General features: G+C 45.9%; 2 protein-coding genes across 2 annotated transcripts in view; one reads left to right on the forward strand and one right to left on the reverse strand.

Annotated features, from left to right (window-relative positions):
* Positions 1–1535: 1535 nt before the first annotated feature.
* Positions 1536–7376, reverse strand: smyd4 (SET and MYND domain containing 4). Its single transcript, XM_084443363.1, has 10 exons — positions 7242–7376; positions 6659–6803; positions 5638–5727; positions 4336–5440; positions 3970–4221; positions 3639–3817; positions 3373–3508; positions 3150–3266; positions 2586–2709; positions 1536–2214 (listed from the first exon to the last, which is right to left on the reverse strand). Exons 1-10 carry the CDS (start codon positions 7373–7375, stop codon positions 2085–2087), a joined length of 2412 nt encoding a protein of 803 aa, XP_084299489.1. The 5' UTR covers position 7376; the 3' UTR covers positions 1536–2084.
* Positions 7377–11519: 4143 nt separating this feature from the next.
* Positions 11520–17812, forward strand: part of LOC311319946 (replication protein A 70 kDa DNA-binding subunit-like) — a 33826-nt gene continuing 27533 nt past the window's right edge. Inside the window, exons 1-5 of the mRNA XM_084451580.1 lie at positions 11520–11587; positions 11818–11926; positions 13595–13686; positions 14031–14135; positions 16085–16225. Coding sequence (XP_084307706.1) covers positions 11557–11587; positions 11818–11926; positions 13595–13686; positions 14031–14135; positions 16085–16225 — 478 coding nt within the window. The 5' untranslated portion in view covers positions 11520–11556. The remainder of the gene's footprint in view (positions 11588–11817; positions 11927–13594; positions 13687–14030; positions 14136–16084; positions 16226–17812) is intronic.

The following is a 17812-nucleotide window of genomic DNA, read 5'->3' on the forward strand; positions in this document are numbered from 1 at the left end:
CCACAACAAGCCTACGCTCTATGGAAGCACAACTAGCGATTCATAAAAACAGATTGTTGAAAACAATAGTTTCACGGCCAAAAATAGATTTTTTAGAAGCTGCATTCTCAGGGCCCCGTCCACCGCCATTACATGGATGCTAACCCTATACTCGCGCTGGATTTTAAATTTCTTCTACAGGCCTAAGAATTACACCAAAGTTATCTCGGTGAGTCAAACGTCTTACAATATGCCGTAAATAAGGCCAAGGTTGTCAAAAACGAACATTCTCCTTTAAAAGTGGCTAAAACGCAATCGACTGCTGCAGCACGTTATATTATACCTTCATGCTGCAGCACCCCCCCCCCTGGCCAGATGGGGTTTATATTGCTTGTGCGGTAGGTCATGGCATGCTCTAGGCTACAACTTACTCATTGTACTCGAAATCGGCAGATTACATTTTTATGTTGATAAAAGTGCTTTTGTGAAAAGCCACCCATTGCACTTTTATGGTATTTATTTATTTATGTATTATTTTCAATGACCACGTAACTCAAATGTGGTTATGGTCTGGTCAGCATGTTGCTTTCAATGCGTTTGTTGTGCTTGGCACCTTTATTGCTGCTTGCAGATATATTTTAAATGTGTTATTTCTACACATGGTTAATACACAAGTTGACATGTAAACATGTAAATACAGGATTGTAAACATGTAAATACAGGTTTTGGAGTTGTTGGAAAGTATTTAATCAGTACCAAGCCACTTCCAGTGATTGCAGCTAGGCTGGACTAACCCGAACCCTGCACGCACAGAGAAAGGTACAGTATGTATCTGCTTATCTGACTCTGGGAAAAATGGCAAATATAATTTCCCCAAAAGTTTGGCATTCCTTTAATGTAAGTAATTGAATTCACTCACCTCCTCTCATGTTTCTAGTATGCATAAAGGATATAGACTCTACCTGCTATTAGATGCTACTTGTAGATGAAAACGGGTCCTGTACAGTGAAAGTTTTGTGTCCTGCAAATAGGCATACAAAGTGTATACGTCCAAGTGACTTCAATTGTATATACTGATCAACAACAAATGAGAGCTTTGAAGTTGCATTGATCAGCAAAAAATAACTATGGTCATCATCACAATCAACCGTGGTAATAGTTCTGTCTGATTACGAGCATGCAGGGCAGGAATGACATGCTGTAGTCAAGCTTGAATGTGAACTACTTCCCTTCTCCATGTTTCTATAGTAGCTGGCAGAACTGGGCATCAAGGCTGCAGTGTGTGCACATCTTGTGATTGGACAGGTGTGGTCACTGGCCATTGCTTGATTTCCTCATAATGTAGCTAGAGAAACACTTAGAACTGGAAAACACACAAATGGCTTCTCTATAGTTTATGTTGGTGTTATAATGAAGAAAAACAGAAAAGCATGAACACCAAATGACAATATTTTATTTCCATCTCCTTGAAACTTTGCATTATACAGTACATTTTCAGTAGAAAAATATCACCATGATTGCCAACTCCTGTAGTCTTGGGCACTGTTCTCAAACTATGGTATCCTGTGATGGTCAGATAAGAAGGTAAGCGGAGGAGCTATGGAAGGATGGGTCACACACTGCCCTCCAGGCTCCACATGGGAACCGTTAGGGAGGGAAGTTTGGATAGGGAGAAATAAAATGCAGAAGCAGAAATATAAAATGTAGAAATATAAAATGCAGAAATATAAAAACTAAATACAGAAGCAAGATGGATGCTGAGCCAACCCTGAGACTGAAGCTTACCTCAATTGACCCAGACATTGCAGGACTGTGTTCACTGGCCCTTGTTGCATGAGAGTTGTTTGTAAGAATTTAAGTGCCAGTTCTAGTGCTACCCCTTTGTACAGCGTGGCAGTGGATGACAACAGGGTAGGCCTACACTCCTGTATTTTAACGTCGGTCATAATGGTGGTACTTGGAAAGCCAAATATTTTCTGAGGTTTTACACAGTGCAAAACAATTGAGAGCCACTGGTCTAGGGCACTGCCTTTTTTTTTTTTATCCTTGCTTGACGAGTCTCTTGTGGCTAAGGACAGTGGGGAGCGTGTGTGTGTGTGTGTGTGTTAGAACACCTCCCGTATGCAGTTCTCCATGGCCTGTAGCTCCTGTAGTTGGGGGCAGAGTGCGTCACAGTGGAGGGAGAGGAGTTTCCTGGCTCTGTGGATAGCAGAGAGAGTGGGGCCAGGGGACCCACTGAGGAGGACAGGGGCCCAGAATACACACAGTTACAGTCATCACCGAGACACTAGTCCGACTCAACACATCTAGGATAAGCCTCATCATCCATTTATTACTGTGCAATCAGTGGCTGTGAAATCTGTAATCCGCCCAATCAGATTCAATCCAGAGTACGTGAAAAAACAATAACCCTAGCAACCGCTCCGCAGAAGACAATCCTCCAGTGCTCACACAGTGGAAAGGAAGTATGGAGATCTGGCTGGCTGAGCGAAGCTACACAAACAGAGCGAGTCTAAAAAAAATCTTTCTTTTACAAAAATAAGCAGACACATTACTGAGGGATTCCTATGGTCTTATCGGAGCTCCTGACAGTAAGACATTCTCACCTGTTGAAGTGTAGCTGGGCCAGTTTGAAGAGCTGCTGTCCTAGTTCAATGCTGTCCTCCCCATACTGGTAACCAATAGCTACGGCACTCCTATCCAGCTGGGACGCTGCACCCTGCCAGTCACCTGACACAAACACAGTTACTACACACAGCGCACGCACGCACGCACGCACGCACACACACACACACACACACACTAGGGCTGGGTATCGATTCGAATTTCAAGAATCGATTCCGATTCACAAGGTTCAGAATCGATTATCACGATTCAATTCGATTCGATTCAATATTGATTCGGTTAGTGTTACTAAAACCTGTTTTTTTTTCCGGAAAAAATGATGAAGAATCATTTGATTCAGAATCGATTTTTTAAACCCAGCCCTAATGCGCGCGCACGCACACACACACAGCATGCGCACACACACACACACACAGCATGCGCGCACACACACAGCATGCATGCACACACACACACACACACACACAGCACGCACACACACAACACAGTTACTACACACAGCACGCACAAACACGCACGCACGCACACACACACACAGTCCTCACCCATAGTGGCGTACACACGGGCCATGGCGTCTGCCAGCTCGCCCTGAAGAGGATGCGTTTCTCTCAGGAACACACCTGCCTGTGAGCCGGCCCTCTGTAACAGCCTGATGACCCGGTCTGAGAGAGGGAGAGAGAGGAGAGCACGTTACCCGCTTATTATGAGAACATGAGCACCTTGTTAGGATAGCTGGAGTATATAAACCCCAGACACGGACGCCCCCACCTGGCTGGTCTCTCTCCAGCAGCTCCACCGCCTGCTCCAGCTGAGCCCGGACCTCCTGCAGTCTGCAGTCCAGCTCCGCGCGCGACACGCGCTGACCGCAAGCACACACAGACCACCCCCCGCCATCCTTACTGCCCTGCTGAAACAAACAAACACACACACACACACACACACACACACACACGCACGCAAGCATGTATCGGGTGGGAAAACGACACCTCTTGTGAAAGATAAACAAGTCACTTGGCATCACAATGATTACTCACCTTTAGGGGCTCCTTGCACTTCCCACAGTGCAGCCCTGTATCTGCCCCTGCTGCTGACCCTTCACCCCTGACCTCCAACCCCTGCTCCAGGCTGCAGGCCTCACACCCACACAGGAAGTAGTACTGCTCCTTCAGGAGGCGCCGACGCTCCCTCACCCCCATCCTGCTGCTGTGAGGCCCTGAGAGGAGGGAGGAGCGAGGGGCGGAGCTTATCTCTCAACACAACAATAACATGAAAGAAGGTAGTGCTTCAAACAGGCAGAGAGACAGACAGACAGGCAGGCAGACAGACAGACAGGCAGGCAGACAGACAGACAGAGCCCTTCCTAACCGTAGCAGTGCAGGATCTCTTGACCAGGTGAGATGGCCCTGGCGGCTCTGACGGTGACAGTGACTCCGCAGAAAGGAGAGGTGATCCCAGCGGTAGAGACCGGTTCTGGAGGGCCCGGGTCAAGGCTGGCTCCAGTGCTGAACCAGAGGCTGGTGTTGGGACAGCATGAGTGGTTCAGAACACTCAGCGTGGGGAATATCGCCGTGGCGATGCGGACTTCCTGGTTGGACTGCACCTCTGCATCTCGCTCACCTGTCCCGGGCAGGGTCAGATGTGAAGGGTCACAGTAGGGTCGAGAAACATCAAACTAACCATGAATTAAACCATTTTGACGGACGTTATCACAGATGAACGGTTCTGACTCACCTGTGTCTCTGAGCATGCGCACTGCCTGGGCATTACACCTCAGCTGTAGCATGTGCCTCAGAACTACACCTCCCAGCAGGCTTAGCTCCGGAGCCCAACCCACAGTCTCCTCCTTGTCCTCGCGGTCCTGTGACTGGCTGGTGCACTTCCTGCTTCCTGCGGACCCTCTGAAGTCCCAGGATGCAGGTGGAGGCCCCGTCCCAATGAGCTTCTGGTAGAGTGTTGCTATGGTGACTGCGTAGAGGTATCGCAGGCTGGGGGCGTGGCTGCTCAGATGAGGAAGTAGGTGGTAGACACTCAAGTAAGAGTCACCATAGTAACAAGCAGACGGGTCACCACCACCATTGCCGTCAGCTGAGGTGGTGAAACCGGACTCAGGATGGTCCTGCATGACTGGTTTAGAGAGATTACTCTCATCTCTGATTGGCTCCGTAGCCCTCCGTACGTCCCCTACTCCCACCTTCAGAGCAACCCTCAGAGACAACTGTGACATCACGCCCAGGGCCCTGAGCTCAGCTCCGATTGGACACTCCCAGCGATGGTGCTCTTCCCACGCGGCCCTCTGGCACCTATCAGAGCAGTAGCGGGCATAGCTGCAGCCCTCACAGGGAACAGGACACAGCGTCTCCCTCAGACACCGGTGACAGTGCCTCTCCTCCGTCCCAAACACTCTTCCTCTCTCACTTTCTCTCTCTCTCTCCATCCCTCTCATTCCATCCATCCCTGGTATGAGCACACAGCTGTAAGCCCTGTCCTGCAGTATCACATCCCCTGCTGCCTTTTCCCCTGCTGCCACTAGGTGTCGCCCTTTCCCTGGGCTGAAGCACACAGAGACACCAGGGGAGAGAGGAGAGACAGGCTCACTCTCAATCAGACTCTGGTGATTTAAGGGTTTCTGGTTTGGCTTTTCACCCTCCTCCCTGCTACGCACACCCTCATTCTGTCCCGCCGGGCGCAGGCGGGGCTGTTCTGGGCGGGGCTGGTCCGGCCGCCCCAGACCTTGGGGGCGGTGGCTGAGGCACAGCGAGCGTCGCTCCTGCAGTTTGTGCTGCAGGCGAGTGGGGTAGCCATGCTGCAGCGCCCTCTCAATGTCCTCCAGGCACTCCTAAAGAGAGGATGGACACAAATATGTTACATATAGTACAGTATATAGTATGTAGTACAGTATATAGTACAGTATATAGTATGTATATATATATAGATAGTTGAGTAAACAGTGAATACACGCGCGCGCACGCACACACACACACACACACACATACACATACACATACACACACACACACACACACACACACACACCTGGTATAGCTGCAGGTGGAGGAGCGCTGCAGAGCGGTTGGCATAGCACAGGGAGAGCTGCTCTGAGGTCCGGGAGGCGTGGCACACACCCTACAGCAGTGGACAGAGAGAGATGGCCCAGACGGTCAACAGCACACACTCGTACGCTACACTTCACCACCGAGCACAAGACGACAAGCTGAACCAGGTGGACAAGACAGCTGCGATTACTCCCGGGAAAGAGCTGCCCGCACCAGGACCTGACCATCACCACTGAAGACAGAGCGGTGATGCCAACTCGGACTGTGAGGAATCTGGGTGTGACCCTGGATGACCAACTGTCGTTCTCTGCACATATCACATCCGTTACACGCTCTTGCAGATTCATGCTCTACAACATCCGGAGGATTTGACCTTTCCTCACTGATGAAACGGCGCAGGTGCTCATCCAGGCCCTGGTCATCTCCCGCCTGGATTACTGCAACTCCCTCCTTGCTGTGGCCCCGGCGTGAGTCATTAAACCCCTGGAACTTGTCCAGAAAGCTGCTGCTCGCCTGGTGTTTAACCACCCCAAGTTCTCCCACACAACTTCCCTTCTCTCTTCCCGGCTCGCATCCAGTTTAAAACTCTGGTACTAGCCTACAGGGCAATGAAAGGAACAGCTCCCTCCTACCTCAAGACCATGGTCAAACCTTACACCCCCTCCTGACCACTGCTGCCCATCTTCCACCACAGGTTCACAACTCACCTCCTTCAAGAAGTACTACAAGGATCCTTATTCTTAAGCACCTATTTTATTTTTAGTTGGCTATTCTTCACTTTGCCTTCAGCACTAGATTATGCTCTTAATCACTTGTTTTAAAAAGGAAATGCACTTGTGAGTTCTGGTAAGTAGTAGAAACACTGACATTTCCTACATTAAATGCAATTATTTAAGTCGCTTTGGATAAAAGTGTCAACTAAATGACTGTGATGTAATGTGTAGGGACATAGGCTTGAGTAAACTGTACATCTCCAGGCCTGGTCTATCACATGTTGTTACCTGAGAATAGTGCAAGGCAGCTGCTGTATAGACTCCAGCCTTGAAGCTGGCGTTGCCCGTCTCCCTGCTCCTGGATGCACACTCAGGTTCCTTCTGGACGGGATAGTCCTTCGATATGCTTGACAGAGAGACGAGGTCCTCTTGGCTGATGAACATTGAATAAAATACACACAGTATTGCTACAAGATTTACACGAAGATGGAGTGGTTAGTCTAGCTTAGGGCTTTGTAATGATGAAGAGCTGGACATTCAGATGCAAATGAAAGGGACTTTTATGATCAGCACGAACTGATTCGGGGGTCTGTACAATATGTACACGTGTAACTTAATACAGATAAAACATCACAAAGCCCTGAAACAAGTCCCATCAGGCCAGAAAAGTCTACACCTGTAACAATGCATGGGCTAATTCGAAAACCATTGTAGCTAGCTAGCTAGCTCTACAATTCCTATAGTAACGTGACCATGCCAGCCACACTCTTTAGACTTTAATAGCTAGTTAGCTAACTAGTTGGTTAGCCCTATATAGCCCATACCGGTTGAAGCTAATGCCTTAATTAGCTACTACGTTGATTTTACTCACTTTATTTGAGACAGGGCGAGCTCAAAAACGTCATTTATTTCCGACATGCAGGAAAAGCATGTTTTGTCAACAGGGCTGAGTTTGGTCCATTTCTCTTCAACATGCTTTTGCCACTTGATACACGGCAGGTCCATTTTCTGCAGCTCACTTGCTAAACGTTACAAGAAACTCACGTGCATGGAGGTCGGTGCCGCTGTTACCCTGCGTGGATCTGCGTGTTTACAGAAGCTGCATTCCTTGAGCAGACATCTTGGCTCAAAGGACTTGTAGGCCTCAATGTAACATCTTATGGCGAGGCTCAAAATCCGCTCGTAGTTTCCACGATGTTGGAACGTCATTGAAATTAATCTCGTGGATTTTAAAAGGGAAGTTTAGGTGCAGGCCACCGAGAGAGAGAGGAGGCATCTTGGCAGGGATTTGGGGGATGGGTAAGAACACGAGGGAATGCTGCTATTTTCTTAAATAGGCAGTATTAGGTCGATATAGTGCTAGTTATCTTTTCTTGTATCACCCTAAAGCCCTCCCGCCACCACTCCGGTAAGTGGCGCTATGCACCTGTACACGGAGAAGGAGAAGAGGAAAAAGAGGAAGAAGAAGAACGCTCAGTCAGAGCACACAACCTAATACATCTGTGGTAGTAACAAACCAACAGGGTATCGTCTGACAAAAGCAAAATACATTATTTGATAATGGACGTGAAACTCAGCGAAGGGGCAATTGAGGTAAGTGGTAGCCTTCTAACTTTAGAAAAACGGCGTGTTAATGGCAAAGGTATCTAATGACATGCAGGGCTGCCAAGTTTGACCAAAAGTTTGGAGTGAGATTTTTACTGCACCAGCTGATCTTAAAGGTACAATCTCCTCTAGTTATTTTTTGGCATAATTTTAAAGTTCTGAGTATATCTCGACAGTAATCGACTGTAATCAACAGCCCTACTGTAGCGTATGGATATATATTTGACTGACATAGTCGTGTTTTATTTCAGGCCATGACCAAAGGCTCCGATATTACCGATCCTTTGCTTCAGGTGGTGGTGAGTGTTTGTAATCTGGTCCATGTACAGCACTGTTACTACAGTTTGGTGTTTCTCAACAAGACCTTCTGGAGCTCCTCTTGTTTTCTCACTTCTGCTTAGCTGCTATACCTAGTTTACCCAATATTTTCTAGGAGCCTATTTGCTAAGTGCTTACTGTGATTATGAGATATATTTTATGTATGGATTAGAGCAGGGGTGCCCACACCTTTTCAGCTTGGGAGCTACTTTTAAAATGACCAAGTCCAAATGATCTACCTACATTAAAAATGCTAAACATATTTTTATATATATATATACACTGAGTATATCTTAAGTTGGTATACCTTGCATACCTGCATGAACCCGTATGGCACAATACAACACAACATTTTTGGTCATTAGTCTACCTTACTCTGATGACTTGCACTGAATGGAATCAGCCAGGGTTGCATAGTCCGGGCAGTAGCTGCTGGTAGCCATCCTCAAGCAGGCCTCCAAATGATCATCAGTCATGGTGGAACGGTATTTGGACTTAATAATCTTCATGTGGGAAAAGGCTGACTCACATAAATAAGTGGAGCCAAATAATGCAGTCAAGAAGGTAGCACATTTCCTCATGTTTGGGTACTTTTCCTCTGTGAGTAAGTTCCAGAACTGTCCATGAGCCCTGGCCTTCAGCTAAATGTCAGCTTGTAGTGTCAACATCTCGTCCGCCACTCCAGACGGGTTCAGGTGAAACAGCGTTGCGATTTTTGATGCGAGTGAATCAACCTCAACATCTTCCTGAAATGGGTAGCACATAAATGTAGCGACTGGCTCGAGTACAGCAAAGTCTTGAAAGCGTTTGTCAAACTCTGATACAATTGTCCCAATCTGCTCTGCGAAACGCGCACTGTCAAGTTGCGCACAAGCCTTCTTTTGCATCTCCAACTCTGACGCAAGGTTTTGGAAGTTCGCCAAATCATGGCGCTGCAGTTTTGAGGACACATGTTGCAATTTTCGTTTGAAAGCATTAACTGAGCTAATCATATTCACCACGGTTTTGTCTTTTCCTTGCAGCTCTAAATTAAGATCATTCAACATGTTGGTCAGATCGGTTAAAAATGCCAAGTCTAGCAGCCACTGATCGTCATTTAGTTGGTTGTATTCTGCATGTTTAGTGACAAGGAGAAACTCTTTTATCTCCGGACAGAGCTCTCGGAACCTCTGCAGGAATTTCCCCCTACTAAGCCATCTCACATCAGTGTGTCTCACATCAACTAGGTAGGCTAATCAGCTCGCCGGAGAATTGCAACTGGCGCGCATGCGTGGTGAACCGTGTGTTTGAAAAGATGAGATCTCAGACTGGCATACCTGTACGTCAATCAAGTGGCAAATGCCATAGTGAGGATGGATGATAGGCTAACTTTTTTTGGGGGGCGGGGGGTGTTTTTTTTTTTTTTTCAATGCCATGCGATCTACCCACACTACCTTTGCGATCGACCGGTCGATCGCGATCGACGTATTGGGCACCCCTGGATTAGAGGGATAGCTAACACAATGGCCTACCACACAGGTAACATCTCTGTTACTATATCTACTGTACTGATAGTCACATTTCTTATGAAGTATTTATTCCATGTTTAGTGCTCTGTAAAATGTTCTTTGAAAATGGAACCTTGAGGAATCCATTGATGTATTCATAGAATAGGAGGAATCCCATGTTTGACAGGTTTAAGTGATGAGCGTGTCAGTGCTGAGCGCGTCAATGTTTATACCGGTGATACACCGTTTTCTGCGACCCACCATATTTTGTGACCGCAGAAGGCCTGCCTGCGTGGCTGCCGTTCTCCAAAATCAGCTCCAAGGCCGTTGTGTTAGTCTTAAGTAGCCTCCTTCCTGCCTCCTTCTGCTTAACACCTAAGTTACTAGATAAAGGGCGCTGAGGTCACCGTCCTACTCCCCAGTAATATCTCCAGTGAAGCCTTGTGAGATACAGCCCATGATGCTTGTGAGATACAGCCCTGTCACCTATGGCGCCTAAACATCTCTCCAGACTTATTCATATTTACCCGTGGACTGGATTTTAACCTAGACCCCTTGAGGAGAGTAAATCCCTAGTTTCGGTGGAAATGCCTTTCCCTGCTGTCGCACCAAGAGTGACCCTCACTGACCTTTCCACACTACGCCTCTGCAACACACGCTCACAGGCAGCCATCTTATCTCTAGCTCAGTGTCTCTAGTATAAGGCAACATAGATGATTAGACGTTAGAGCACATTTCTCTTAAAACTCATCAGTTGGAAGCATAGAATAGTCCAAAATGTCTTGGTAAGGTGAAGTATTAACATTTCCCTTCACTGCAACTAAAGGGTCTAGGCTAGAAAAAACAACCCCAGACCATTCTCCCTCCTCCACCAAACTTTACAGTTGGCACAATGTACTCAGGCAGGTAAAATTCTCCTGGCATTTGCCAAACCCAGACACGTCCATTAGACTGCCAGTTAGGGAAGCGTGATTCGTCACTCTACAGACTACGTTTCCACTGCTCCAGAGGCCAGTGCCACGCATGGCATACATGTACCTTGGTAGTGCATAAATCATGGCTGCCTGAAATTATAGATACACATATTTAAAGTAGTATTTACAGGACACTGTGACCAATTTATAAGCTGTCCAATGTACAGTAACCAACGTGCCAAGCAATCAAATTGAATTGCGACAATAGCCTGGCACAGCTCTGAAATGGTGCGACTTTGGGGGGAGGCCGAGAGCTTCTACCCCGCTGTCTGAACGCCATCTACATGGGGAGTGTCATAACAAGCTTATACTTTACTAATTACTTATTTTTATTTGATGAAGTGACCACTTAAACAAGAAAAGGAATATATTGTAGGATTCAAGGATTCTTTTATTGTCAGGCCTACATTCAATATACAATAGCCATATGGGTAAAATTGATGTGTAAAATTATGTTTTGGTTCCTCAACAACAAGATACAAGATATCCTAATAATAAAACCAGTTCAATGCAGGAGAGTAGCAATACAGTAAGAATATGGGGTGTGCAAAGTGTATACAGTGTATGTTAATGATAATGAATTAAGTTAATAATAAATAATTATTCAAGAAAAAAGACCACTAGAATCAGCATTGGATTGGTATTGGCAGATATCCAAATTCAGGTATTGGAATCGGATCAGAAATGAAAAAAGTGTATTAGTACATCTCTATTTATGATGATGTTTCACCACCATGTTCCTCCCTGTCCCGCCCTTCAGAACATCCGTCGGATCGAGGGACCCCCAGCCCGCTACCGCCTGATGCTGAGTGACGGCCGGCACTCCCTCTCCTGTGAGTCCCAGAATGCACCTGGCCTGGCTTCTTATGCTGTTGGCCTTTTACTTACAAGTGTCATCCTTTTGTTAGGGAACAGGCATCATGCTGTGTAATTTTGAGAAATGAATTACATCATGGAGCCTAACATGTTTGTCTATCTCCACCCTGTGTGTGTGCGCATGTGTGCATGCGTGTGCGTGTGTGTGTGTGCGCGTGTGTGTGCGTGCGTGTGCGCGTGCGTTTAGCCTTCATGCTGGCCGGCCACCTAAATTTTCTGGTTGAGGAGAACCGACTGGCGATCCTCTGTGTGTGTAAGGTGAAGAAGACGGTCTCTAATGTTCTCAACAATGGGAGGTACTGTAGAAGTGTATTCTCCATGTCTATCTCTGCCCCATCTCCCTGTCACACTCTCTTTCACTTTGTCTCCATCTTGATGTATCCTACCTACCTACAGATGTCGCTCATCAGTGCTAGTGCTAGCTAGATACTTGTCTTCATGAATCACTGACTTGTAGCAGCTTGCTATGTTTAATTGCTATTTGGCTAACTTAATGAATCGATCATCAAAATAGTTGTTAGTTGTCCTTCACCTCCAGAATGATGGCATTATTGACCCACCCTGATTGAAAGTACACATTATTGTCTGCATTGTTGTAAGCTTTCATCTTAGAGGTAGTATAAGGGGAAGGATATATGCAGATATTTTCACCAAAGAAAGTGCAGCTCTGGCAGGGATATTGATGTTTTGAACAAGTAATGCAGCAGGTGTTGTATATGGATCACAAGTGCCTGAGACTTTTTTGTTCATATCTGTTTTTTGCCGTCTTCGGGTCTAGTTGGCCTGATATCCCACCTGTAGCAGCTGCTTTGTGGCTTGAATTCTGCAATCATCCCCATAACTGAGAATAATCCCAGCGTTTCTCAGTCAACGGTGTTGCACACATCATTTATTTGCATGCATTTTCCCACACTTCTTGTTTGGTTGTCTTCTGATTTACAGTCCATGAAAGTGTTGAGTCGATGTAATGATCAATGTGTCGACTTGATGTAAATAAAGCATTGTTGAAAATAATTGATAATTTGTCAAAATGACCTTCGTACGTCTGTCTTCTAATTGCTCATCAATTGGAAGAGATGATTCAGTTGTTCGTCAATTGAATCATTCATAATTGATAGTCTATGATAGGCCTATTCGATAGCCTAATTTTTATACAAGTAATATGCATGCTGGTTTAAATGGCCTAAACAATGTAATAGTAGCCTACCTGTGTTTCCCATCTCTGCTGAGCAGAGGAATGAGGCCTGGCACAAAACTGCCATTCTGACAGTGCTACTCGGGGACATGCACACGGGGACATGCACACAGACCAACGTGCATGTGTGTGTACTATATATATATATATATATATGTGTGTGTGTGTGTGTGTGTGTGTGTGTGTGTGTGTGTATATATATATATATATATTAGTCATAGATGACAGTATAGTGTCATCTGTCAGTACGCTATAGGTTACAATATTACGTCAAATAATAAATGCAGTAGGCAATGCATTGGGTGCTATAGCCTACTCCCAATAAATGCATTCAATATTTCAAATGATAAATAACATGTTAATAATCTGGGGTGACATGTTTAGCGCGGTTCATTTATCTACAAATACATTCATGTTCATGAGTCCATGAAAGATGAGACGAAAAGAAAAGATGACATGCAATGATGAGTTAGCCAATCGGATCTTAGAAACGTCCGGCCATAGCATTGTTTATAACAGCGCACAAGCACAAACAAACTTACTTCTTGGGTGAAACACATTCCTGTGTTTTATTTTGGAGGTCCGATTGCAATTGTCTGTTTTAACAAACAAACCAGATTGAACCTTTTTCAGCGAACCTTGGCAAATCCTTTTAACTTTTGATAGCTATATAAAATTTATTCCATTACTGTGTGTGTGTGTGTGTGTGTGTGTGTGTGTGTGTGTGTGTGTGTGTGTGTGTGTGTGTGTGTGTGCGCGTTCGTTCCAGGCGAGTGGTGGTTGTGCTGGACATGGAGGTGGTGAGGTCAGCAGAGGAGGTTGGAGAAAGGATAGGAGGAACGACCACTCCTTATGTGGAAGGTAAGAGTCCACCAGCAAGCAACAGACTCTCATTCAGATACTGAAATAACCATGTTCTGCTATATAATACTTTACCCAATTAATTACCATAATGATTGCTCTCCCTATCAGTAGGATCTTCTTGCTAAACAGCCGTTGCATTCAATGTGTGCAAAATAATTGTGCCATGTTTGAAGTATTTGGAGGTGACTGCGCTTAACAGTGAGCCCCTGGAGCGCTGGAGGGCAGCAGGCTGAGCCCTGTCAGTCTGTCACAGCGCTGCTCTCACCGTCTCTTTCACCAGGCGGGCAGCGGCAGCGCCAGGGGGGTCTGAACACGCCCCTCACTGTTGATTTACTCTGCAGGTCAGACCACCCCCCCCCAGAAGGCTGCCCAGAGCGCTCCAACAACACCGGCCCCTGATCCTGCCCCTGATCCTGCCCCTACCACAACACACAGCTACACTAGTGGTGAGTGCTCTGTACACTGAGTACATAACACAGTTGCCACGGTTATGAACACACGACTCAGTGGCCGTCGTTTATCAACGGAACGTAGAAACCAGCGCAGATCCGATGGCAGAAATGATGGTAGGACAGCGCGATGTGTGATTCATCAAACACTCACTTGTCAGTCACTTGTCACATAGAGTCACTCGTCACCCTCCATGGAAAGACCCCTCCGTTCCCAGAAAACCCGCTCGTGTTTTACAAGTGGTTGAAATTCACACGTAAATTCACACAATCACAGAACAGCTGGCCAGCTTCTGTGTTTATAGGGTCGGCCTCAACTCAACTCAACTTTATTTGTGGAGCGCTTTAAAAAACAACCATGGCTGCAACAAAGTGCTGTACATGAGTAATCATAAATACAATACAAACAGTAACAAAACAAAACAATAAAAACAATAAAAGACAGTAGGGCAATTAAAACGGGAGCAAAGTCTCATGCACATCTCAGGCCTACAAACCATTGCACACGAACATTTTTGGATTTATTATGACAAAGAAACAAAATCTCAAGTTAGAGCTAATAAGGACCTGTGTGAATTTCATCCTGTAAAATATCCTCTTTCCACCAGTAGGCCTGTAGGAAACTGTTCAGGTTGAGTGGTTGTGAGGAGATTGGAGTGAGCCCTGTAGGTCAGGGTTAGCGGCCGGCCTCCTGGACTCGCTCACCCCTCTCTCGTCAGCTGACTGAACGGTGAGATAGGATGTGCATAGAGGTCTTCTTCAGAGCCCGGTCTGCCATTACCAAAATTGATGATTGTCCAGCTTATAATTGTCCACCACATGGCGACAGCCAAAGGGGAGGGGCTTTAAGATATCCGTCACAAGTCAGTCTGTCTGTCAGTCATTATCAGTCAGTCCCCCAGTAGTATGAGAATCCACCACAAAAGGGGCGCCTTTTCACGTCATTTTTAGTACAAGTACATTTAGATTTTTACATAAAAACCATGCTTGCTGTCTCAGTATTGTCTCAGACAAGTTTACTCTAAGCTTTCAGATGATGTGCCATGCATTGAAATATGCAAATATTTGAAGAACATATCCTTTTGCAAATGTTGGTTAACCTGAAAAACATGTTCAGAATACACTCAAGGAACCCTGAAAACAAGCCGATCATTTGATCGGGTCTGGTAGGTACCAAGGCTCCAGTCCAACAGAGACGAGATGTAAGGTGGAAGTTTACCAATAATGGCTTTGAAAATAAACAGATACCAGTGATAGTTATGCCTTAGAGAAAGAGATGGCCAGCCCACCTTATGATACAGAACACAGTGGTGAGTGTCATATCTATCACCCGTAATAAATCTTAGGGTGGCGTGGTAGACAAAGTTAAAGGATGTCAATGTTGTCATGGAAACATGAACAGGCCTATGTGGCTGCGCTTACATGGTAGTCAGAATCAGTCTCATGACAACCAAATAGATAAATGTCGAACTTGGTGTGAAATGACCATTGGCGTTTGGAACGGTGTCCTAAGCTGAGCCATACTGTATTGATGCCTGGCATTTCAGAAAGCCTTGAAGATTAAGTCAAAGGAATAGTTGTAATTTAGGGTGAGTATTTTTCATGAGTGAATGTAGTTTACGCCGATCCAGGTGGTCAGATGTGTTCCACGCGTTATGCTCCAAGTTGGTCAGCAGAGGGAGCTATTTACTCACAGAGAAAAGACACTACCTTCTCACTGTGCCTCTGGCAAACGACAATACAAATGCTTTAACATTGATACGGTCTCCATCAAACCACACCTGTCCTGTCCTTTTAACATTGATACGGTCTCCATCAAACCACACCTGTCCTGTCCCTTTAACATTGATACGGTCTCCATCAAACCACACCTGTCCTGTCCCCCTCGGAATGATAAACATAGAGAAGACTTGGCCCTTTTATTCACCTCTCTCCTGCCTCCCCAGGTCAGTTCACGCCCCCGCAGAAGGCCGGACACTGCACCCCAACACGTGGCTGGCCTGCAGGCACCCCAACACACGGCTGGCCTGCAGGCACCCCAACACGCAGCTGCCCTGAAAGCACCCCAACACGCAGCTGCCCTGCAGGTACTCGTCATCATCATCACTCTTCATCTTTTAGCTGAGCTTCAGTTCTCCAGTCGGGCAGCTGCTCTGGAGATGATGTCCTTGACTTGGAGACTTGGTGAAGGATGAGTGGGAGAGCAAAGGGAAATCAGCTATTCAATGGCTGACTGAAAATCTTTTGCAGATCATCTAAAAAATGCAGGAAAACTGGGAGTAGGTTAATGTTTGCTCCTTGTGTGTATCATTGGGTGCTGGATGAGTAGATGTATTCTGTGTGTGTCTGTGTGTGTCTGTGTGTCTGTGTGTCTGTGTGTCTGTGCATGACGTGTGTGTTGTGATTTGGGGGCTTGTGTGCATCCCTTATTCAAGGCTTTGTGAATATTGTGTTGTGATTTGAGGCTCCTCATTACTGCAGCAAGAGACCAAGTGAGAGACCGAGTGAGGAGAGACCGAGTGAGGAGAGACCGAGTGAGGAGAGACCGAGTGAGGAGAGACAGAGTGAGGGACAGGAGTGAGGGACAGGAGTGAGGGACCAGGAGTGAGGGACAGGAGTGAGTGTTTAATTGTTGTGAGCAGTGGCGATTGCTCCTATAAGCCAGGGTAAGCCTGGCTTACCCATACAAATCCAAATAAAACTTGTTTTTTGCGCCTTCTTTCAGTGAAAGAGGGCACGAAAATCTACTTTCAGACTGTTTTTGACTTAAATGCGTCTTGTATTCTGCCATATCGCTTCATTTTCATCCGTGTTTAGTGTTTTGGTAGTGCTCCGTCGCCCCCTACAGTCCTCATGAAAATACAGTCCACGTTACGGTCCGTTGACAGCTTGTTATTCACTTAACATGTAGGCCAGGTAAAATGATTCTGGCTTACGGAACTCAAGACCGAATGAAAAATCAACCAATCAAATTAGCCCACACATACAAAACCGCAAATAATGTTGTCATCATTCGAAATGTAACCTAATCTGTGATTTGTCAAAATGCTTAAAAGTGGGCGTAGGGTAAGCCAGTTCTCAAAGTGCTTACGTTGGAATTCCCATTGCCATTTTAACATTGGGATGGTTTATCCAACCAAAACTTGTCATGACTGTCCCGTCATTCACGTCACCTGTCAATCACATTACCCACTTTAGCTATCTAGCTACTGGCAGCATCAATGAACATTGAAAACGGAGATCTTGAGTATTTGTTGAAAGTTGATTCCAAAATCAAGTGGATTAAACGAGTTTGGGTTACGATATAAGGTAGATCTTTTGTGATTAATTACCAGTTATGGCTGTGCGTTGCTATTGCTTTGCCTAGATTTAATCAGCACTCGAGAGCGTGAACTTTGCTTCCTGGAGCGGTTGGCTAATAGGGCTAGTGAAGTAGGGGCGTAGGCTATTGAGTGCTGTGTCCTAAGGGGGTGTATTTTATCGTCCTGTCAGTCCTCTTTGTGGTGCTTGGCTATTGTTGTCATATAATGTCTCTGTAGTTTATTTAGTGTGTCCCTAAAAGCTTGGTCGTTTCGGCCTAAATATTGTCCTCTTATTCGCTCGCTCTCAAATTATTGGCCTTTGTTGACGTGTTAAAAAACATCAGTAACCTAGGCTACTGTAGTTTTCCTCTA

Source organism: Borostomias antarcticus (genome assembly GCF_949987555.1).
Source record: "Borostomias antarcticus genome assembly, chromosome: 1".
NCBI lineage: Eukaryota > Metazoa > Chordata > Actinopteri > Stomiiformes > Stomiidae > Borostomias > Borostomias antarcticus.